The 25,869-nt window shown below is 34.9% G+C and overlaps 1 protein-coding gene and 1 pseudogene across 1 annotated transcript; both read left to right on the top strand.

Annotated features, from left to right (window-relative positions):
• Positions 1–169: 169 nt before the first annotated feature.
• On the top strand, positions 170–10,296 carry LOC120158174 (the record flags this gene model as incomplete). Its single annotated transcript, XM_039169082.1, has 11 exons — positions 170–347; positions 6,857–6,957; positions 7,450–7,563; positions 7,926–8,149; positions 8,407–8,465; positions 8,551–8,736; positions 8,833–8,944; positions 9,187–9,254; positions 9,408–9,553; positions 9,633–9,797; positions 9,923–10,296. Coding segments are annotated over 11 exons (1,647 nt in total), but the record flags the coding sequence as incomplete, so codon positions are not given.
• Positions 10,297–20,721: 10,425 nt separating this feature from the next.
• On the top strand, positions 20,722–22,171 carry LOC120158173 (annotated as a pseudogene).
• The last annotated feature ends 3,698 nt before the right edge of the window (positions 22,172–25,869 follow it).

Raw genomic sequence — 25,869 nt, 5'->3', positions numbered from 1 at the left:
TCTCCCCCATCTCTTTGAGTTGGATCTCTTCTCAAAGGAATTCTCTTGTCATTGATATAGATTGTGGATTATGTTTTTACCTGTGTTTATGCACTTTTCTGGCATTCACATGTACTCATGTGGGAACACAATTCTCCATGCAGGCTTGTATTCTTGCATCTAACTTTCTTGTCTTCTGGTTCTTCTGGTTCTTCTTCCTTTTGCAGCCTTTGAGGAGTTAAGTCTGCAATGCGAAGTTAAGAATACCGTAGTTCATAATTTGCAAAGTTCGTGGTCAAAAGAAGCTGTGATCATTAAGGAACCCCAATTTTGCATTGCTTTGCAGAATTTACTTCTTTACTTTCCTGGTATATGTCTTTTAGAGCACTATTTATTCTAATAGTACATGAGCTTCGAAAAATATGTAAGACAGTCAAATGAAAAATGCAATATTCTCAAAGCAGTCATTTTTTTCTTAAACAACATGTATCTCAGCAGATGAAAATGGGAAGCGACTATTCCTTTCTGATAGCAATCATCATCGGATAATTATATTTGATGGAAATGGGAAGATTTTAGACTGTGTAAGAACATAAACTCATGCGTTGCAGATGTTGTTTTAAGAGCTATCTTTGGCTGGTGATTATCCTCAACTATGCAGTATTTTGATTGATAAATTTAGTATATACTGCAACAAGTAGAAATAGAAAGAAGGAAAATTGGGTACTTCCCAAAGGACCCAAACTATTTAATTTAGCAAAATGCAAAAATAAAAAGGTCTTTTGAAAAAAAAAATCAAATTGACTCTTTCCTCCTTTTTTTGGCTACTTAAATGAGCTGAAATGGGCCAGGGTTACATCATATTTGGCATATTGCTAGATCTACTATAATTGTTGAATAGTCTTCGATGGATGCCACATAAGTTTTGTGCTCTTTGTGCTAGTAATAATATCTGCCTAGGGATGTGAAATTTTGGGTTCAAAGATTTCTCTCCTTGTTATTGTTTTTTTTTGTATTTCCCCTTTTATATAAGCTGAAATAAGGGACAAAACAGTTTAGATTCAAACATAAATTGTTTATATGTCAGATTGGTTCTTGCTCAGGTTTTGAGGATTGTGAATTCGAGTCTGCAAAGCTGCTTTGCCCTGCCGCTTCCTTTTATCATGATATTGAAGATTGTCTTTATATTGTAGATTCTGAGGTATGGTCTTAGGGTCTTTACACGATTTCATATTGCAGCTTATATTTAAGGCCTTAGTTTTGGTAAAAAAAATACACTGCTTTTATATTTTATATTTTATGTTTTTTTAATTTATCTATTTATCACAATATATAATTATTTTTAAAATAAATAAATATTAAATAACATAATAATACTTAATAAATTATATTAAATATAAAATTTATTTATTTATAATAATAATTTAGAGTTATGTGGTCATTTAAAATTGATTATAGAATTAATTCATATCATTTAAAATTAATTAAGTGATCTAGGAGTGAATCAGTGAGTAATGGGTGTGAATATACTCTAGAATTATTCTATAATTTTTTTAGCATAAAAGGTGCACCTCGCCTACAAAAGGTGTATGGCTTCGCCCTGCGCCTTGTGCGTAGACTCCAGGGATCCTTTGTACCTCGGTGCGCCTAGCGCCTTTTAAAACTAAGTTTAAGGCACTAAGGTCTCAGGGTTTAAAAATCTCTGGGCTACAAGATTGGTTATGATTTTGGCAAGAAAACAAATGTAAATTTAATGCTTCTGACAAATCTCTTGATTTATATAATGTGCATCTTAGGATCTCAACATTAGGCTTCCTTTATAGATTGAAAAGTTTAGTTGAATTCTTTGTAATTATATCCTATAAGTCACTCTGAATGTTTTCACTTGCCTTCTTTTTGCTGGTCTGATGTATATAATGTCAGTGTGATATGCTAATGGAATTTCAATTGGGTTTTAATTATTAATACTTTTGGTTTGGTCCCATTTGTTAAGCATCATGCCATTAGGAGAGCTGATTTAGAAATGAGGGTTTTGAAAACAGTTTATCCAACATCTAGGAACAAGATAAGCACTAGCTTGTGGACCTGGATCAAGACCAAGCTAGGTTTTGCCAGTGGTGCTGATGTGAAATTTGAAGAGCATGATTCTCGAGCACTAATGTGTCCTTGGAATCTGATGAAGTCAGGGGATACTAGTATTTTAATTGCCAGTCGAAGGTAAATCTTCTTATTGTACTTCTATTATCAACACTTTTTCTCTAGAAATCTTACTACACCCTTTAAAGCTTCATAGTTATTAAACATATTCTTCACAGCCTTCTCTTTTTTATTTGTTTATTCATTTTTTTTAATTTATTTAGTTGCTTTTTTGTTGTTTTTAACTTCAAGGTAAGGAAAATTATCTATCTTCTTGTGCCAAGATAGCAATGCTAACAGCGCTCCAGCAATCCATGTTTTCATTGTTGTTGCCAATGTCTTCAATCAGTACGCCACATAAGTGATGCTTATGATTCTACTTAATGGTGCTTGCATCTTTGAGAATTTATGGGTTATGGATTTTGCATCAGGAGCGATTAAAGAAGCTGTCAAGGGTTCAAAGTTATTTTTCTATATATGTTCATTGTTTGTATTTTAATATCGATCAAAATTGTTTGTATTTTAATCAGCCCGAGTTCGTCTAATATTTCTTATCTCATTTCTATGAAGGACTTCCGATATTTTGGAGTTCTGCAGACATTTTGTTAAAGTGTTACTGGAACCTCATGCTGACATTTTGTTTTTTTGTTTCACATAAGTCCATGTGTTTTTTTCCGTGGGTATAAATTCATGATGTTCCTTGCCTGCTAAGAAACTAAAAAACTCCAGAAATTTCCAATAAATCTCAATTTTTTGTTCTTATATTGAGGATTTCAGGTTCATCTCTAAAATTTGGAGTTCATATAATCGTACAATTCACATCAAATCATATAATTCATATGTCTACAGAGTTGTCGTATGTTTGAATTCTTTATAGTCTCTGTGTTTTATAGTAACTTTTTTTCTTATCCGTTGAAGTGGATAACTAATGTCAAATTACGTTAAACATTATCACTTGTGTATGGATTTATTTAAAGGTAATCCCGAATTGATTACTTTCGTGCTTACAAGTTCCTAACACATTCTTGGGAAAAACACCTCCGATATTAATTAACATATTGAATTCATGAAATTAAATTAAATGATTAAATTAGAATAATTTGATTAATTAAATTACTATATAAATGAATTCAAATATAATAATTACAAGACTTTATAAATTTTTATTCAATTAATTTAATTTAGAAATGACTAATTAATATACAAGAAATGCTTTTCTCCGACTCATGACAATGCACAAAAGTTTGTCAAAATTTTGTTCCATTTTGGTGCGCAATATCAATGTTGTTTCTATGTGATGATTTTTTAAACAAAAATAATAATAATATAATCCGAATTAATAAAATTCTATGACTAGATTAATTATTTTTTGGGGTAAAGTACACAAATGGTCCTTCAATTATAAGGTACTACTTTATTAAGTCTATCGATTATTAAAAGTTATAAAATGATCTTCTGATTATAGAGTGTTTCGTGTCCCTCGACTATTAAAAGTTATAAAATTGTCACCCAACTATTCATTATGTTCCAAACTCGTCATTTTTCATTAAAATGTGTTGATATTCTGAGTTGAATGTTAACCTGCTGATTGTGAAATGATAAAATATGATCATTGAATCCCAAACGACTATTATATCCCAATTATCATGTAGATGTCCAACTTAGAAAATCTTCAATTTTTTTAACGAAAAGAATGAATTTAGAACATAATGAATAGTCAAGTGATCATTTTGTAAATTTTAATTGTCGAAGGATTTAACAAAACAATATGCTATAGTCAGAGGATCATTTTATAACTTTTAATAGTCGAGGGACTTAATAAACCAATAGCCTACCTTTTATGTACTTTACCCTTATTTTTTATACATAATTTATTTCATTTTGATGGTTTTAAATATATTAAAAAGGGTAAAATATGCATGTAGTGCCTGAACTATCAGTTTTGGTCAATTTTATTACCTAAACTTTCATTTTTTTCAAAATCACACCTAATGTTTAGTTTTGGTTTCATTTTAGTATCACACCGTTAAGAACTTAATATGTTAATACATAAACTATCATTTTTGGTCAGTTAAGAACTCAATGTTTTCAAAAATTAATGTTCAATTTTGAATAGAGGTACTAAAATGAAATAAGAACTAAACTTTAGGTATAATTTTAATAAAATCAAAAGTTTAGATACTAAAACGGATCATAATTGATAGTTTAGGTACTAACAGCGTAGTTTACCCTAAGAGGGTGTTTGGATCAAGGAACGTGAGATTCACATTGGAATGAAATCCACATCCCCATATTTGATTGGACGGGAATCTTATTCCCAGGAATGTTTTATTACCAATAGTATATTTTTTGGGATATATTACCGGGAATGTCATTACCTCCCTTTCCTTAGGTATTGTAACACTACCGGCGTTTTGGACTAAAATGCCCTTAATTTGTTTTCTTCAATAATATCATTTTTCTGCCATTGAATAATAAAAATTCTACGAATGTTAAATTACAAATTTATCCTTAAACTATTTTAGATTTACAAAAAGTTAATAATTAAAATTTTATATGAAGTTCAGGGATTAAAATAAAATTTTACCCTTTCATTAAACATTTTTTATATTTTCAATTTTTTAAAAAAATATAAATTTTTAAAGAAAATATATAAATATTTTTCAACTTGTTAAAAAAATATATATAATAAGGACAATTTGATCAAATATGTATTCCAATAATTTTTTATTATTTTAACCAAACACGGTAATCTTACATTCTTATTAAACCAACCAATCACAAAATACAATATTCTTATTAATCCTATTCTCTGATAATCTTACATTACTGCTTATAATCTTATATTCTATCGACCAAACACACTCTAAGTGTAAATCTTAAACCCTAAACCTATCAATACCCGAAATCTAAATCTCCGTCCTTCAACTCTTAACAACACTAACAATCTCTGCATTTTCAGTGTCTTCTTTTGGACTGCTCACAGGTGCCCTTCTCAAACCTCCATACCTCCATTTGTACTCTTCTTCCTCCCTTGTCAACTTTTTCTTAGTACGTAGCAAACCATAAAATTTTCTTTTCGCTTTTAGCACTGTAATTTCAAGCTCTGTTCCCATTGAAAATTTTCCCATTTTAGTTCTTTGATGCTGAATTAACAATATAATTGCAAAGTTGAATGAGTTCTGGGTATATTTTATAACCAAGTTTTAGTTCAATGTAATTCTAATTTGGGACCAATTTGTTTGGAGGGGCGGGTTAGGGTATACTGCTTTCGGTTGATGAACAACTTTGCACTTTGAAGACGATGATTCTGTCATTCGCCGGGTGCATTCTGCTTAGACTGTTTCCATATTTTTACTTTTGGATTTTCCATATTTTTAATAGATTCAGCCTTGGCTCTTAGCGCCACACTTCTTAACTTTCTTGGCTCCGCTTCTCTTCTCTTTTCTTCTGTGTTTGTTCTGTTTCCCTTTTTGTCTATCATTAAGTTTTTCATTTCTTTAAAATTAATAAGCAACAATCTCTGAGGCCAGAAACGATGCAAGCGATTACGAGACGATTTGGGCAGCAATCTCTGAGTCCAACAGCTTCCATGTCTTCTATCAAGTCCATTTACCTTCTTTCCGATCACTGTAACGTTTCCGTTCCCACTTTTTAATTTTTCGGTTTATATTTATTCCTCTTCTATTTTAATTGTTGTTGTTTAGCATTTCCATCAAATTGATGATTTTTTTCTTTCTGTTTTTTAAATCAATTTATCATCTATTTTTTTAGATTATGGAGGTGACCATCCGCTATACGGATCTACCCTGGCCTCCAACAAGGGCACGGGTCACCTCCTTCGCAAGGGCATCGGTAGTCGATCCTCCATCAAGTCATTCTTGGTATTTTAACTTTTTTTCGTTGAATGATCGATTTCAGAGTGCCAGAAATAATTTCGCCTTCTCTTGCAGTGGCATTATACTACTGATTTTGGAGCTTCTGGATTCCTTGGTCGTTTTCTTGTGCATCAGCTTGGTAATATAATCTTATGTTTTTGTTATTATTGTACACTATTTGCTGCTCAAATATTTCATGTTTTGCCCTAAAATATGCGTTTCTGAGTGCTTGTAAAAGCTAGGAAAGTGCATAAACCCAGGTAAAAACATAATCCAAAAACCATAATCATAAAAACATAAGCCACAAAGAAGAAATGTTTTGACACAAAATAGGCTAAGCTCCTACATTGACATGCACCTCCTTTCAACATGGGTATTACCATATCAAAACATTTCTTCTTTATGGCTTTTACAACCTCCCCCATCTCTTTGAGATCTCTTCTCAAAGGAATTATCATGTTATCAATATGGTTTGTGGATTATGTTTTTACATGTGTTTATGCACTTTCCTGGCATTCACATGCACACATGTGGGTGCACAATTCTCTATGTTTGCTTGTACACTTATATTTAACTTTCTTACCTTCTGGTTCTGCTTCACTTTGCAGCCTTCAAGGAGTTAAGTCCTCAATGCCAAGTTAATAATACCGCAGTTCATAATTTACAAAGTTTGTGGTCGAAAGAAGCTGAGATCATTAAGGAATCCCAGCTTTGCACTGCTTTGCGGAATTTATTTCTTTACTTTCCTGGTATAGGTCTTTTACAACACTAGTTCTTCTGATAGTACATCAGCTTCAGCAAATTTGCAAGACTGCCAAATGAAAAATGCAATATTCTTAAAGCACTCATATTTTCTTAAACAGCATGTATCTCAGCAGATGAAAGTGGGAAGCGCCTGTTCCTTTCTGATAGCAAGCATCATCGGATAATTATATTTGATGGAAATGGGAAGATTTTAGACAGTGTAAGCATTTAAACTCATAAATTGCAGAGGCTGTTTAAGAGCTATCTTTAGCTGGTGGTTATCTTCAACTATGTTGTATTTTGACTGATAAATTTAGTATATACTGCAACCAGTAGAAATAGAAAGAAGGAAAATTGGGTATTCCCCAAACTACTTAATTTAGCAAAATGCAAAAATGACAAGAATTTTTTTTAAAGAAAATAAATCAAACAGACTCTTTTCTCCTTTTTGGCTACTTAAATGATCTGAAATAGGTCAGGAATACATTTTTGGCGGATTGCTAGACCTAATATAACTGTTGAATAGTCTTCAATGGATGTTGCATAAGTTTTGTGCTCTGTGTGCTAGTAATAATTTCTGCCTAGGGTTGTGAAACTTTGGGTTCAAAGATCTGTTATATCCTTGTTATTGTTTATTTAGTATTTCCCCTTGTATATAAGCTAAAATAAGGGACAAAACAGTTTAGATTCAAGCTTAAATTTTTTATGTCAGATTGGTTCTTCCCCAGGTTTTGAGGATGGTGAATTTGAGTCTGCAAAGCTGCTTTGCCCTGCTGCTTCCTTTTATCATGATACCGAAGATTGTCTTTATATTGTAGATTCTGAGGTATGGTCTAGGGTCTTTACATGATTTCATATTGCAGCTTATATTTAAGGCACCAAGGTCTATTGCTTTAAAAATCTCTGTGCTATAAGATTGGTTATGATTTTGGCAAGAAACAAAATTTAAATTTATGCTTCTGACAATTCTCTTAATATATATAATGTGCATCTTAGGCTCTCAACATTAGGCTTCCTTTATAGATTGAACATTTGAGATGAATTCTTTGCAATTCTGTCCTACAAGTCGCTCAGAATATTTTTTTTCTTTCCTTCCTTTTGCTGGTCTGATGTAATGTCGTTGTGATACGCCAATGGAATTTTAATTAGGTTTTAATTAATATTTTTGGTTTGGTCCCATTTGTTAAGAATCATGCCATCAGGAGAGCTGATTTGGAAAGCAGGGTTTTGGAAACAATTTATCCAACATCTAGCAACAAGAGAAGCACAAGTTTGTGGACCTGGATCAGGACCAAGCTAGGTTTTTCCGGTGATGCTGATCTGAAACTTGATGAGCATGATTCCCAGGCACTAATGTGTCCTTGGCATCTGATAAACTTGGGGGATAATAATATTTTAATTACCAGTCGAAGGTAAGTCTTCTTATTGTACTTCTCTTATCAACACTTTAGGCACTTTTTTCCCTAGAATTCTTACCACGCTCCTAAAAGCTCCATGGTTGTTAAACATATTTTCACAGCCTTTTTTAAATTTGTTTATTCATTTTTTAAATTTTTTTAGTTGCTTATTTGCTGTTTTTAAAATGCATCTATCTTCTTATTGTGCTTCCGGTGGTTGTTACCAGCAATTCATGTTTTTATTGTTGCAAATGTCTTAATGGTCTTTGCAGCTTTGAGAATTTATGGGTTATGGATCTTGCATCAGGAGCAATTAAAGAATCTGTCAAAGGTTCAAAGTTATTTTTCTATATGTTCATTGTTTGTATTTTAATCCGCAGAATCCGTCTAATATTTCTTATCTTATTTTTATGAAGAACTTCCGAATACTTTGGAGTTCTGCAGACACTTTATCTCGGAGAAAGTATCCCTCTTGAAAACGATGCCTGATTATCTGTTGCAACAGCACAGTGATGCCAACTTATCGCGAGAGGAGCTCCCATATGCTGGTCTTATATCATGTGTTACAACTTTTGAAAACCACGTAATCATGTGTGACACTGGTACTTGATTTTTGTGTCTGTTTTATGTTTTGCCTCTTTAACCGGATGCATAGTGAGACTTTCAAGGATTACTCATTTTTTAATGTGCATTTCAAGTGGGTCAGGGAGTTCTGAAGTTAAATAGAGAATCTGGAATCAGTTCAAATTTCCAGTTTTCCAATCTTGGGGTGCTCGGTCTACCTTACTGGCTGTCCTTCCCTCTGGAAAGATTTATGCTCTGTGAGTATTTGGTCTTCCTAGATGTGTTTTCCCTGAGTTCCTTTGTTTTTCTCTCAATCCCCTTCGCTTTTACAATTCTTTAAGTTCTTTTTCCCCCTACATAGATGGATTCATGCCAAGCCCTTAATGTCTTGCAAGCCCTGCATAATGACAGTATTGTTCTTTTTTGTGGCAATTAAAGTGACAGCTCTTCATTCTAATTCCACTGATTTTTTTTCTCTTTTCTTGACTAATTTACAGTGCTGCAGGATTTTCTGTTGGACAAACTGATCATATTCAAGAATTTAGTTTGTTGCCAGGTAGATTACTGGCTACAATTAGTATGTTCTTTGCATTTCCGTTGTACAAATTATGTTTAGCTGCTATGATATACATTCTTTCAATGGTGCACCTACATCTCATGCCATTGTTTGATTCTTTTTTCTATGCCCAATTTTTTTTTTCTCTAACAGGTAGGGTTGACATTCGGGTAAGCATAGACATCCCCGAAGACACTGAACTTGTGGAACCTTTGCATGAAAGTTGCATATGGTGCCAAGCAAGGGGGGCTGCTACTGAGTTATCAGTGGTGGAGCGTGTGACAGGATCCTCGGAGAAGGTTTTCACCTTGCATTCCTGTGATTCCGTATGGTTAGTTGTGTGATAAGGTGCTTAATTCAGTTATTGGGTTTATACAGGTTGGTGTTGCACAACAGTGGTATGATGAACTGGACAATCTTGCCTTTGCGGCACCTGAATCAGAACTGGTAATCGAGGATGACAATGCTACTACAGATTCAAATTCTCAAGATGAGAGAATTCACATTGATTGTGAAGTTAATACAAGCCCTGGAACAAGTGAGGTGTATTCTCTCCATCTCTCTCCCTCTCTCTCTTTCCCCCTCAATGATTGGTGCCACATGTACAGCTTTTATGATCTTCAGCCTAGGTACGGCGAGACTTATTTCAGTTAACTTTCACCATACAGGTTATAATTTATGCAGCACTGTATCTAAAACTTAGAAGAAATCATGTTGTAGAAGATGACAACAATCGGGAGAAATTTGCAGCAAGGATAGCAAATATTTTGGACCCCAAGGGAAGTGGCGATTGTTGCACCAAGTTCCTGTTGAAATCTAACAGTGATTTGAGAGACCTCATTTTCATAAAACCATTGCACGTGCAAATAAAGTTGAATTCTCATAATCACCCAAAAGCTGAAAACTCAAAAGACATCATCTTAACCGACTCCTCCGTTAAAGTTGACGTCTCCTTGAACTGAAGGCATGATTGTTGATGCTGCCAATTTTTTTTTTATAGTTCCCATTGCTGTAATGATGCTCCATCTCTCTCGTTACTGTGTTTTGGCTGTAAATTTTCTCAAACTCATCTCCGTTAATTAATTCTGAATTTCTCTTTACACCATCGTAATTCACAAAATCATTACTTACAGCATTGAATTAAATTACGTTTCACAGTATCAGAAGTCATAATATCATTATGGTATTTACAGTCTCATCTCATCCGTATCCTGCCCTTGCAAGTTCACTTGTACCTTTTTCTTGTCCACCTATTTTTCGACAACTATTCTGAGATATTGTTTCTCAACATGATCATAATTCACACATATTATGAAAGGATTTTTATACAATATTTAAATTATTTATTAGTTTTCAAATAAAAATAATTTTAAACTGACAATCTCTAATTCTCTGTGGGAAGCTTATGCTATTGCTACCCAATTCTGCCCATTGGGATGTCCGTCCTGTCACGCTTGTCTTCACTTCCTAGGATGCTAATTTGATTCTGTCCAAACGCTCCGGCCTCGTCGACTATTCCCTCTCCGCTTCAAACTTTGCATACGGGTTCTGCAGTATTGTCCTTACCACCTAATATTTATCAAATGTATCACCTTGAAACGAAATGCATGCTGTCGCGGCCGTCTTTCGGGTGGGTTCTGGAATTGGGCTTCGACGTGGATTAAATGGATTGTGGTCGCCACCGATCATTTATTTTAAAACAAACGGGTTGATCGGATACCCTATTTCTTACATGATCTGCACCTTTCTAAAGATGTGTCGGATTCGGGAGTCGGTTACAGTCAAGGAAGGGTTAGCACCCTTGAACTGCCCTTTCGGTACTACGTAATTTCCAGTTGTCTTAAATTAATAAAATTAAAAGTTAAAATAAAAAGGTAACATATGATCCTGATCACTTACCTTAGATTGGATTTAAAGCGTACTCTTAAAAAAGTCGAGAAATGTATCAGACGATATGGTGATGGAGATAATTAAGATAGGAAAGATAAAATAAAGGAAACAATGGAATAAGTAAAAAGATAGATTAAAAAAGGGTAAATAAGTAAGATAAAAATAAAGGGAAGGAAAATAAAAGTAAATAGGCAATAACAAAGGAGATTAATAAAATAAAGAGCATAAGAATGATATAATGAATAAAAAGAAATAAAAATAATAAATAAAGAAATAAAATAATAAATAATAAATATACATATATGAAAATAATAACTACATATAAACGAAAAATGAAACAACAATAAAAAAAAAAATATATACATTAAATAAAATAAATAAGGGAAAAAATTGAAAAATAAAACACATATATTCGTATAAGGGACCAGATTGAAATAAAATCAAAACAGAAGGCCGAATTTGAGAATGAACTGAGTTTAAAATTGGTTTTAAGGTTCAAATTGAACCTTAAGAAACTAACGAGGACCAAAATTGTCGTTTACCCGTTTTGAAATGAAAACACGCGGGTTGAATGCGAGGGTCGAGTCGACACGCGGGTTGTATCTGGGTAGGCGGGTGTATTTAACTCAAAAAACGTTTTAAAACTTTCATTATTTTCATTCAAAAACCAAGCCCCTCTCCCCTGTTCTTCAAAACTTCTGCCTCATTCATGTGTCTTGATGAACACGATGAATGCCATCGTGCTTTCCAGATTTCGGCGGTGGCGTCGCCGCCGGTCATTGACGACGAAAATTGTGTTTTTTCTTTTTTTTTTGAAAACTTTTATGATCTAAACTTTAAAATCCAAAAAAAAATTGAAAAAAAGAAAATGCATCGGGGTAGATCTAGGTTCAAAATCTCGAAAATAATACCCCATTTCATCGGCGTTTCAAATACGAAAAGGAAAGGGAACATACCATGCATGCAAGACAAAGAACGAACGAGGTAAAACACTTTTACCTTTTTTATTTAGCTTCAAAAATTAGTACAAAAAGTTTGAACCTTCGAGTATTTCACTGTAAACTTGTATATAGTTCGTGTGGAATTTCTTGTGCAATCCCCCTATTTCGAATGCTACATGCCTATTTATAATAGAAAACGAAGCTATTTAGCTCAATAGCATCCTAATGAAACTAAAACTGCTCTGGTTGTTGTTGGTTTCTTTGACTCTGTGATGGTGCCGAGAACTCGTCGGGAAATTCGGCAAGGGAGCCGTGATGCATGTGGATTCTTCAAAGGGGAAACGGCACTGATGGGTGAGAAAGGGCTAGGGTTCTGAAACCCTAGCTTACTGGTTCGGGTCAGGTGAGAAAGGGCTAGGGTTCTGGAAACCCTAGCTTACTGGTTCGGGTGGGCACTGTAAGGCCAGTTTGGGTCGTGGACCGAGTCGCACGTTTTGGCTTCTGTTGGGCCACTTGTTTGGTTGTTTTGCTTGTAAACGGGCTAGATGTAATGGGTCTGATCCTGTAAATAAAATGAAAAAAAAAGTAGTATAATATGCTTATATTATAATATAATATAATATGTACATATTATATAATACATTACTATATACTATAATAATCACATTAAAATGTTATGGATGAAAATGTGTGTCTACAGCTGCCCCTCTTTGTCCTTTTTCGTGGAACGAAAAATAGGACAAAGATAAAAGGACACAAATTTTCGTTCGGTGGAGTTAAAAATTTGACTCTGATTTAAATGACATGATTCAGATGATGCTTCAAGAGAAAATTCTCAAAAGAGACAGAATTCGTTTCAAGGGAAACAATCTCAAAGATTATTGTTGTTTCATGAGAAACGTATAAGGTAAACAAAATTTGTTTTAAGGGAAATAAATTCAAAGATTTTGTGTTTCAAAAGAAATCGTCTCAAGGGAGACAAAATTTTTCAAGAGAAATTGTCTCGAGAGACGAAATTTGTTAAAGGAAAACAGATTAAAAGATTTTGTTTCAAGGGAAAATGTCTCAAAAGAGACAAAATTTGTTCAAGGGAAATAGATTCAAAGATTTTTGTTTCAAGGGAAACCGTCTCAAGAGAGACAAAATTTGTTTTAAAATAAACTGTCTAAGGGAGATGAAACTTGTTTTAAGGAAAACAGATTCATAGATTTTGTTTCGAGGGAAACTGTCTCAAGAGAGAAAAAATTTGTTTTAAAATAAACTGTCTCAAGGGAGAATTTTTTTAAGGAAAACAGATTCAAAGATTTTGTTTCAAGGGAAACTGTCTCAAGAGAGACAATTTGTTTTAAAAGAAATGTCTTAAGAGAGACATAATTGTTTTAAGAGAACTGTCTCGAGAGCGACAAAACTTTTTGAGTAAATTAGTCTTGAGCGAGGCGACCCCTGTTTCGAGAGAAACAATCTCAAAGGTGATCGATAATCTGATTGTTCATGCATGTTAAAGAAATCCTTTCAGAAGCTTTAATCGTTAACTTAAGGAAGTCAAATCTGCGGAGACATGTTTGTTGTGACACTAAATCACTTATCTGGCACGATATCCTTCTTCGTGAAGTTGAAATCGTGGATGGCTCATTAATTGTGAAATTGAGATTTAATTGGATGTTCTTGTTATGAAGTTCAGATCCACACTTGTAATTACATTCTTTGAGTTCAATATCTTTCGCTGAGAAGTTGAAATTGACTCTAGCATGAATCTGCAAAATTATGCACATATGCGATGCTGGATGTGATGCTCTTATGTATGCCTAAAATGTATATGCAAAATATGTTATTTTAGGGTTTATAGGAAATCGCAATCCCTGGTTGTCAGTCCTGATGACTCTTGATGCTAGAATCTTGAATTTCTAATTCTTGATCTTGGATTCTTCAATATGCTTAAAACAGAATGTTGATCTGTGAAGGGAATAATTGCGTGAGCAGTCTTCATTCTCTCAGTTTGTCTTCATTTCCACCAGGGTGTATTCTTGCAAATCTCAACCTAAGACATTTTTTTCCTTGCTCCAACAAATTTTGCCTAAAAAATTTGGCTTCTCCTGCCCCAGTTTCAATATTGAGCTTCGGAGAGATATTCGTTGATTTCCAAGACATGCTTCCAGAACTCATCTTGTTTGAAAATGCTTTTTTCTTTGAATTTCAAAATTTTGAAAAATATCAAAAGGAGTTTTGAAAATATTGCCTCATTCTAGGTTTCACAATTGAAGCAAATCATAAAACCGGAGTTCTTGAACATCAAAAGAATCAAATGCTCTTTTAATCTTGATAGCTGCAAACCTTTGACAAATATCAAGATAGAAAAGTTGGTTTAGAGGGGGGTTAAGGTTTGTTTCATCGATTCGGTCATTGTGAAGATCATGGCATACCCTTTTTATTGATTTGACATTTTGATCGGAGGTGAACAAAATGACACAACTAGAATAATCAATGGCTAGACCTTTCAGAATACGTCTATTTCAGTTCTTGAAATATTCCATTTGTTCAAGTTTTGTAAGTTCCTCTAACAAAGGTAGTGCAGAAATATCGGTCTAAAATGAGATTATTGAGGCTCGTGTGTATTTGACTATAACAGGTGTTCCTTAACTCCCTTAGTCAATTTTTACCGAAACTCCTTATTTAATTTCCATTAAATGGCTAGTTGGATCCATAAAGCCGGGCATTTTACCAATTGCTCTAGAGGGACAACTCAATATGTAAAACCTTTACCAGGTTAGTTGAATCTTATCCATAAAGTCGGGGCTTTTAATCAATTGCCTTATAGGGACAGCTCAAGCTTTATTTATAGTATAATCACCGTTATCAGACTAGCTGAATATTATCCATAAAGCTGGGAGTTTAACCAATTTCTAGAGGAACAACTCAAGCTTTATTGTATATAAAATATTATAATATGGATTACGAGAATTTCTTAAGTTTGTTAAGAAGAACCTGTTATAGTTGTGTTTTGAAGGTCAGAAAATCTCATCGTTAGAGTTCAATTCCCAAGCAACTGACCTAAAACTAGTTAGAGTTCAATTCCCAAGCAACTGACCTAAACTAGATTCACTACTTGGCCATTCCATCTGACAAGATCATGATCATCATTGAACGTCTTAAACAAAAGTATAAACCAATTAGTTTTCCATCTCATGTGCTAGTTGCCCCATTTTGTTCGCTCCTAACACATACCTGAATACCAAACCTTTGATGAACTCTTCATGTGAAGAGAAAACTAGCTCGATCTCTAACCGGAGTCACAAGATTCTTCTCAACTAGCGTTGGGAGCAACTCCTCATATGTCATTGGGATTGGACTGAGCAAGCTTTTATGGAAGACATTATGAGGTCTAATCCCCAAATTAGTCAGGTAAAATCCTCTTTCATTCCTTTGTTCTCTCTGAGTTCGTTTAGAAGTACCAGATGGTACAACTACAGTGGTTGAGATCGTAACACCCTTGTTAGCGTTGTAGGTGTTGACATTGTTGATCTCTCGCTCTTTGTTCTTCAGGAGGCCTCTCGATGGAGTACATTCCCTCAATTTTTCCTTGTTTATAACTAGCTCGACCATCTCACCAGCCATAAATAGATCTGAGAAGTTCCCGATGTAATTCCACCAGGTGCCCGAAGTAAGGCGTCTTCAAGGTCTGTACAAACAGCTTTCTAGTTCCTTTTCATCCAAAGGTAGATGAACTTGTATAGACAGATCCCTCCATTATTGTGCGTATTGTCGGAAACTTTCATGTGTTTTTCTCCAGGCTTTGTAGAAAACCCGGTCTGGTCTCATATCGTTAATATGTTGTATGGCTCCAAGAAAGATTGGCTAAGTCTTTCCATGTCTTAATATGAGTTCGACTGAGCTGGTTGTACCACCGAATAGCTGAACCGGACAGGCTCTCCTGGAAGCAGTGGATCAAGAGTTGGTCGTTTCCCCTTGTCCTGTCATCTTTCGACAGAACATAGTGATATGAGCGGAAGGACATCTGTTCCCGTCGAACTTCTCGAACTCCGGAACCTTAAACTTTGGTAAAAGCACCAAATCTGGAACCAGGCTCAGCTCTATTGCGTCTACTCCATAATAATCATGGTCCCCTTGGACCATTTTTATCTAATCTTCTAATATCTTGATCTTTTCCTCCATCTTCTTTGTCTTATCCTCCTCGTCAAAATCCGGGATATGATAGTCTTCCGGATGATTGTCAGTTTTGGTTGCGGAAGCTTGTATATTTGCACCATATATGGCTTTCCCCTTGATAGCAGATGAGTCCACTTGTAATCCGAGTAAGATCCCAGGTGAGACAACCACTTGTCGGGTTGGTGGTATAGTGACTCTTTCAGAGAACCTGCCCCTGGTATATTGACTTGTTGGAGACCCGATAACTTGGCCATAATTGATCGACCAAGGACTTGGTTCTTCTTGATGGACTCCAGGGTACTTTGATTGTTCTGAGTCATCTTATCCTCTAGTTCTTTATGTAGTTTTGCCATATTCTCTTCGATTTGTATGATTATGGCCTCCATTCGTCTCTTTTTCAAGCGAGTGTTATGTGGATAGAATGTGTCCAACGCTTGATGTGGTGTATCTAGTATTTATTCCTTTATTTGAAGCATTCTTTCGTTAGTTAATGCGAATGCAAAGAAAATAACAAAATGCAAAATATGTCTAAAGCATGATGCATGAAATATCAGAGGCATTGATCCAAAAAATGTGTCTGTATTATGAATAATTCTTATTGGGGACAAAAGTGTTTATCTTTTAAGAGACAAAAAATATCCTGACAGCTTCTGGCATGTTGACTAGCCTTCTGCCTTCGTCTGTCACCGGTTGAATAACTTGTCGAAGCGCTCTGGCTTCTCTGGATGAATCGTGAAATGTTGAGTTGCTTTTGTACTGGCCCATGAAGTCCGAATGACTGCACCTCGGGCATTATTTTGTTGAGCATGTTCCCAACGAATACGTCATTAGAGCCCTTAACTAATAGGAACTATATAAAGTTCATTTGTCTGCTTCTTGAATTCGTCAGCAATAGTCTCCAATTTCAGCTATCGTTTTGCCATCGTTGTCTTTGAAGGGACTCCCAAGATCAGTAACCTTCATCTTGCCCCTGCAACCTCTGTCAGTCAGTTATTCCAAAATAGACTTTCATTGTGCTTGATGTAGACTCGATTCATTCTGAGTCCTTATAACGCAACAGAGTGATATACTCTTCAATTATGGGCGCCACGTTCGGGATTAAATGTGATACATAGTCGCCTTGTAGACTGTCTTCTGTATTTCATCCCTTGTATTACAACCCCTTTGTCTATTAATGCAGATTATTCATTCTTAACAAAACGTTTTGTGGATCAACACCTCTTTTAAATGATGCAAGTGCTTTAAAACAAACACCAAAGGCAAAAAGTTAGCAAAATAAAAAATAAAAATAAAATAAATAAATGATGAAAGAAAAATGAAAAGTAGAAGACAAATAAATGCTAGGTTAGGGTAAAAAAAATCCTAGGTTTTGGAATGTAGTTTCGGGGTAGGCTCTAATTCTCCTAGTCTCCCGATTTAGGTTCTAAAAACGGTACTCGAGTTCTCTTTGCCGGTGCCCCTGGGCTTGCCAGACCCTTAGTCCTAAACCCATCACAGGCTTGTGTGGACTAAGTTAAACTCGAGAGGACACATTCCCTTATGCCCATACGGAGATAAATTACACGAAGAATAAGGTATATGAATCCCGAGGCTACTTGCAAGGCCCATACGGTAAATAAATTCACATGAAGGCGTCGCTTTCACCCCCACTTAAAACGGTTTGGAGCTCGGGTTTAGAGCCTTAGATGAAAAATCTTTAGAGGCTGAAATCATCAGAAAACGGTTAGTACAACTATTTACTCGAAAAATATAATCAAAAGTAAGCAATAAGGATCGAAATGTTACCTTAAAATTTAAACTTACCCTCTTCGCTAAAAAGACAATGTAAAGTACCTTAACCTGACTCACTTACATGTCCCTAGTAGAGTCGCCAAGCTGTCGCATCCGTCTTTCGGGTGGGCCCCAGAATTGGGCTTCGACGTGGATTAAATGGATTCGAGTCGCCACCGATCATTTATTTTAAAACAAACGGGTGATCGGATACCTTATTTCTTACCTGATCTGCGCCTTTCCACAGATGTGTCGGATTCGAAAGTCGGTTACAGTCAAGGAAGGGTTAGCACTCTTGAACTGCCCTTTCGGTACTACGTAATTACAATTGTCTTAAATTATAAAATTAAAAGTTAAAATAAAAAGGTACATATGATCCCGATCACTTACCTTAGATTGAATTAAAGCGCACTCTTAAAAAGTCGAGAAATGTATCAAACGATAAGTGATGGAGATAATTAAGATGGGAAAAATAAAATAAAGGAAACAATGGAATAAGTAAAAAGATAGATTAAAAAAGGGTAAATAAGTAAGATAAAAATAAAGGAAAGGAAAATAAAAGTAAAGAGGCAATAACAAAGGAGATTAATAAAATAAAGAGCATAAGAATGATATAATGAATAAAAGAAATAAAAATAAAAAATAAAAATAGTAAATATACATATATGAAAATAACTACAATAGAAACAAAAAAAATAAACAATAATAAAAAATATATACATAAATAAAATAAATAAGGGAAAATTTGAAAAAAAGAAACACATATATTCGTATAAGGGATCAGATTGAAATAAAATCAAAATAGAAGGCCGAATTTGAGAATGAATTGAGTTTAAAATCGGCTTTAAGGTTCAAATGAACCTTAAGAAACTAACGAGGACCAAAAGTGTCGTTTACCCTGTTTTGAAATGAAAACACGCGGGTTGAGGGTGAGGGTTGGGTCGACACGCGGGTTTGTATCAGGGTAGGCGGGTCGTGTTTAACTCAAAATGTTTTAAAACTTTCATTATTTTCATTCAAAAACCAAGCCCCTCTCCCTGTTCTTCAAAACCTCTGCCTCATTCATGTTCTTGTGAACACGATGAACGCCACCGTGCTTTCCAGATTTTCCCAGTGGCGTCGGCCACTGGTCATCGGCGGCGAAAAATTGTTGTTTTTTCCTTTCTTTTTGAAACTTTTCTGATCTAAACTTTAAAAATCCGAAAAAAAAAAAGAAATTTTAAAAAGAAAATGCCTCGGGTAGATCTAGGTTCGAAAATCTCGAAAACAATACCCCCGTTCATCGGCGTTTCAACATACGAAAAGGAAAGGGAACATACCATGCATGCGAGACAAAGAAACGAACGAGGTAAAATGCTTTTACCTTTTATTTAGCTTCAAAAATTAGTACAAAAAGTTTGAATCCTTCTTGTATTTCACTGTAAACTTGTATATAGTTCGTGTGGAATTTCTTGTGCAATCCCCCTATTTCGAATGTTACATGCCTATTTATAATAGAAAACGAAGCTATTTTTAGCTCAATAGCATCCTAATGAAACTAAAACTGCTCTGGTTGTTGTTGTTTCTTTGACTCCGTGATGGTGTCGAGAACTCGCCGGGAAATTCGGGCAAGGGAGCCGTGATGCATGTGGATTCTTCAAAGGGGGAAGCGGCGTTGATGGGTGAGAAAGGGATAGGGTTCTGGAAACCCTAGCTTACTGGTTCGGGTCGGGCGTTGCAGCGGGCCGGTTTGGGTCGTGGACCGGGTCGCACGTTTTGGCTTCTGCTAGGCCACTTGTTTGGTTGTTTTGCTTGTAAACGAGCTAGATGTAATGGGTCTGATCCTGTAAATAAAATGAAAAAAATTAGTATAATATATGCTTATATAATTATAATATATAATATAATATGTACATATTATATAATACATATACTATATACTATAATAATCACATTAAAATGTTATGGACGAAAATGTGTCTACACATGCCATTGCCAGGCAGGCCCTCTTTTTATCTCTGCTTCAGGGCTGGAAGATTTCATCACATAACATGTCCATAAAATGTCCACACAAAAACAGAAAGGATCCCTCATTTCTCCATTTTCCACGAAATTTTCCTCCCTATATAAACCTCTTTTTGCCCGTTTCGTTTCTAACCAACAATGTAACTGTACTAAGAACGTTTCGCTGGCTTTTTGTTCCAATTCTAAGGTCACTATTCCTTTAAATCACCTTACTGTTCCATGAAGGTTTTTCCTTTTTCTTTTATCTTGTTCTGGGATTTCCTAATGGAACCTTGTATGGTTAATTTGTGACCACTAGTTAGATTTTTTTCATCTTCTAATTTCTAATTAGGAAAGTTAAGTTTTTCTTTTCTTTTCATTTGTTAGTAGCTAACATAGGGTGATATGTTGTAACGTTAATCTAAGTTGTTATAGAATATATTTTAGAAGCGTTTGTGATTAAATAGCAGCACTTTGGGGTTATCTCACCAAGTTCTGAGATAATAAAGTTTTAAGGAAAAGAGTTTATTTGATTCAGAATCCAAAGGAAAATGGGTTGTCTTCATGTTTTACTTCCTCAGAAAAGAAGGCATCTCAAAGGCAAACAAGTTCTGCAGAAATGGTGGCCAGCCATGTGCTAAAATTCCTCCCGAGTTGAAGCTTTTCTTCCCCAGCAACACCCCCCGGGTAATGTCACGTTCACCATTTTTACTTTGCAAATGCACGAGGTTCTGAATGTAAACTCTTTCTTCTCAACAGAGCACATTCCTAAACCAAAGATTTCAGCTGAGACTGCAAAGACTGTTGCCGATGGTGCTCGAGAGACCGGTAACAACAACATCGCAGCGGAAACATTCACCTTCCGTCAATTGGCGACGGCAACCCGGAACTTTAGACAAGAATGTTTGATAGGGGAAGGCGGTTTCGGTCGAGTTTACAAGGGAAAGCTTGATAAAACTGGCCAGGTATTGCATACTTCTTTCATGCTCATTGAAGTTTCTTTTTTGTTCTTTCAGTTAATTACTTTGGGTTCACTTGCATTGTAGATTGTAGCCGTAAAGCAGCTTGACAGAAATGGATTGCAAGGAAACAGGGAATTTCTTGTTGAGGTTTTGATGCTAAGCCTGTTGCACCATCCGAACCGCGTTAATCTTATCGGATATTGCTCCGATGGAGATCAGAGGCTTTTGGTTTATGAGTACATGCCGTTGGGATCTCTTGAGGACCATCTACTTGGTATACTTTCTTCTTTTTGCTTTCATATATGAATTCATGGGAAGGGTATGCATTAATCTATGAATTGTTTATCTTTCCAACTTCAGATATCAGCCCGGATCAGAAGCCATTGGACTGGTATGCCAGAATGAGAATTGCAGTAGATGCTGCTAAAGGCCTCGAATATTTACACGATAAGGCGAATCCTCCGGTCATTTACCGCGATTTGAAGTCCTCGAACATCTTGCTAGATAAAGAACTCAACGCCAAACTCTCCGATTTCGGGTTAGCCAAACTCGGGCCTCTAGGGGACAACACACATGTGTCTTCCAGGGTCATGGGAACATACGGATTGTGCCCCGGAGTATCAAAGAACCGGACAAATAACGGTGAGATCCGATGTTTACAGTTTCGGAGTCGTCTTGTGGAGCTGATCACCGGAAGAAGAGCCATAGACACCACAAGACCGAACAAAGAACAGAATCTAGTTATGGTAAATTCACTTTTTTTTCAAGACCTCTCTCTCAGTTTTCTTTTAATAATCGATGTCTTATTCATTCTTTTTTAATGTTCAACCATTACCAGGCTCAACCAATGTTCAAGGAACCGAGTAGGTTTCCGGAACTCGCCGATCCACTTCTCGGTGGTGATTTCCCCTTAATAGGCTTGCAACAGGCTGTGGCAATAGCGGCCATGTGCCTGCAAGAGGAAGCCGAGGTACGCCCCTTGATTAGAGATGTGGTGTCGGCTTTGAGTTGCCTTGGAAAGGATCCGGATGCAAACACCAAAATAAACACGACCGCTTCTGGTTCGGCTTCCGTGGAATCCGACGGCGAAAGCTACGATGATGAAGAAATTAGCAGGGAAGAACGGCAACGAGCTGTGGAGGAAGCCATGGAATGGGGTTCAAATTCAAGGCGCAACATGGCGCAAACCCGTAGCGCTGTGCTATAAATTTCGCGGGACATGTGTAATGTACACACAGATGAATCGAAATTTCACCTCTCTAATATAAAATCTTATGTCACACATACACACTCGTGATTCTAGGAGTACATATACTACTGTAAAGTATTTGTTGAATTCTGCTGTTGTATTTTATACTGTCTTCACGTAACTCATGCACACAAGTGTTTGGGTAAATTCGTGAAAGTACCATAGCAGTCCCCATTTATTATCCGACATTACGTTTTGGTCTCTTTACTAAAAAATAGATACATTAATTTTATGCATCTCGAGAAAATAAGATTAATTATTCTCTTAAAAATTATATTCATGGTTCTGTCGATTATTAATGTGATGATTATAAAAATATAAAATAATATTTTTAGTTTTTTACGTTTACAATTTTTATTAACCTAATCATTAATCATTAAAATATATAAAAAAACAAAACTCGTAAAACTATTTTCTATTATAAATATTAAAAATCGGACTCACAGCCAATTAGTGGTTTTTAAAAGTACTTTATATAGTCAAGATATTATAAAAAAATTATTAATAATTTAGGTCTATTATTAATATATACATCTATATATAAATTTTATTTAAAATTCTATCTATAAATATCATATCTTATAAATTCTTTACGGTATAATGTAATGATTCTTCCGTTTTTTATGGCTTAAATATAATATAAGTGTCTAAATTATAGCGTTTTTCATGAATATGTGTCTAAATAATTTATTGAATAATTTCGGTGTCTAAAGTTACAAACGTTATTATTTTAAGTGCACAAGATGTCAACAATTTGATAATTTTTAAAAAAAATAAATATTAAAAATATTATTATATTAATAAAAAACATAATTTCTCTTAAATTATAAAAAAAACTCTAAAATCTCCAAATCCTAATGTTAACCCGTCGCCGCCGCCTTTTTCGACCACGACCACCGCCAATGGCTTAGTCCCTGCCATCCCCTAGTAATACCCCACTATAGTTGCAGCCAATTGGCCGTCATAATCACGTGCAATCACAATTTTCATCATATGATCTGTAGTGCATAAAAAGTTGATTTATCATTGATCGGTCACGATTTCATAGGGATTTTGGTCCTAGGGGAGTTGAGATCGGGTGGAGTTTCGTCGACGACAAAGGGCGATGGTTGGTGTGGATTTAGGGGTTAAAATGAAGGTTTTCAAAGTTTTGGGTTATTTCATTTTTTTTGTTTTTTAATATATAATTTTATTTTTAATTTTAAATAAAATTTTTAAAATTATCAAATTGTGATACGTGTTATTTAACTGGAGGAAATTAACGCCGTTGACGATCCAGATACTTAAAATGTTAATATTTGTAATATTAGACACTGAGATTATTCAAAAAATAGTTTAGACACCTATTTATGAAAAACGCTATAGTTTGGACATTTATTTTATATTTAAGCCTTTTTATTGATGTTGGTATCAATGTAATTCATTGTACCATTTTAAGATGTTTGATATATATATATATTACGTATGTATGTATGACAAATTGTTTTATATACATAAGATTCAATTTACGATTTAAAAATATTTTATTTTTTAAAATTATTTTTCAGTTATTACCAACTATTTGATATGCAAATTTTTGTTTAAAACATAATATAAATCAGAATGTAATATAAATCCTTCCAATTATTCAGAAATTAATGAATTATATGTTTTCAAAATAAAATTATCTATTTGTTTAAAACATAATATAATGTTTGCTATTTTTAATTTCACTCTTAATCTTTAAAAATATTTAGACCAATTACTACTTTACAAATGACATAATATTAAAAGAATATCAAGTTACTTAAGACATACTATAATTTTATTTTTTTTCCAAATATATCTTTATTATTTTATATATTCTCAATTCACCCTTAGGTCATTGCCGATTTGATGGTAAAACAACAACAACAACAACAAAACCCTATTCTCATATGTAATGGGGTAAGAGGGAGATAGGGTAGTAGGCTGCTCCCAACGCATGGTTGAGAGCAGCTTCCGTGGAAGACCTCCGGCAGTCAGAAAATAAAAAATAAAGATAAAATGCAATGCATGTATAAATAAATAAATAAATAAATAAATAAATACATATTTGAACAGACTTCATATACAGTCTTCATATGCGCTTCTGTAATAGGAAGTAATCCCTGCTAATAAATCCCTGCATAATAATCTCTGCATATAGACAAAAACGTAAGGCCCGACTAAAATTAAAAAGAGGAAACATGAAGAGAATGATACACAGAAGTCAACGATAGTAAGCTACGAGAATGAATAAAGTCAAATGGGTTAAAACCTAAACTAAGGCAACACTAATCCGCTACCCTAGTTCTAAGCCTTCATTAATTCTAATGACAGAAACGTATAAAAAGTAGAAGTCATAGAAATTACAACAAATGCATTAAAAGAAGACAAAAATGTTACACCCTATGGATGTGAAAAACACAACAACAACAACAACAACAACAACAAAACTCTATTCCCATATGCAATGGGGTAAGAGGGAGATAGGATAGTAGGCTGCCCCCAACGCATGGTTGAGAGCAGCTTCCGTGGAAGACCTCTGGCAGTCAGAAAATTAAAAATAAAGATAAAATGCAATGCATGTATAAATAAATAAATACATATTTGAACAATCTTCATATACAGTCTTTATATGCACTTCTGGAATGGGAAGTAATCCCTGCTAATAAATCCCTGCATAATAATCTCTGCTAATAAATCCATGCATAATAATCTCTGCATATAGACATAAACGTAAGACTCGACTAAAATTAAAAAGAGGAAACATGAAGAGAATGATACACAGAAGTCAACGATAGTAAGCTACGAGAAGGAATAAAATCAAATGGGTTAAACCTAAACTAAGCAACACTAATCCCTACCCTAGTCTAAGCCTTCATTAATTCTAATGACAGAAACGTATAAAAAGTAGAAGTCTTAGAAATTACAACAAATGCATTAAAGAAGACATAATGTTACACCCTAGGAGTGACCCGCACTAATCGATTACCTGGTCTTAAGTCTCCATACTTTCCTATTAGAGGTCATGTCCTCGTAAGGGCTAAATCCTTCAAATCAGATCTCAAGCAGTCTTCTCACTTCCGCATTGGTTGTCCTATCCTTTCTGGCACCGTCGACTGTATTTTGGTTCTCACTGAAGTTTGAACATAAATACTATGTCTTTCAATATTGATCCTTAGACCTTTTTCTTCCAAAACAGTCTTCCAGGTAGCCAGTCTACTATTCAGCTCATTTTTTGTTTCAGCGACTAGGACAATGTCGTCAACGAAAAGCATACACCATGGAACACCGTCTGGTGTAGCACAATAGATATCGTCCATAATCAAGGCGAAGATGTAACGGCTAAGAGCCGACCCCTGGTGGAGTCCGATTTCCACCGGGAATGCCTCGATGTCACCAACTGTAGTCCTAAACGTATGTAGTAGATCTACATTACATATCACGAATCGCCCTGATATAAGTAGTTGGGATCTATCTCGTTTCCAAGGTCTTCCAGATCGTATCGCGGGGAACGCTATCATACGCCTTCTCAAGGTCAATGAACGCCATGTGAAGATCTCTATTTTTCCCTATATTTCTCCATAAGCCGTCGAAGTAGATAAATCGCCTCCGTAGTAGACCTGCCTGGCATAAAGCCAAATTGGTTTTCT

Source organism: Hibiscus syriacus, unplaced genomic scaffold (assembly GCF_006381635.1).
Source record: "Hibiscus syriacus cultivar Baekdansim isolate YM2019G1 unplaced genomic scaffold, ASM638163v2 tig00111309_pilon, whole genome shotgun sequence".
Lineage (NCBI taxonomy): Eukaryota > Viridiplantae > Streptophyta > Magnoliopsida > Malvales > Malvaceae > Hibiscus > Hibiscus syriacus.
This window is presented reverse-complemented; position numbering and strand designations above follow the sequence as displayed.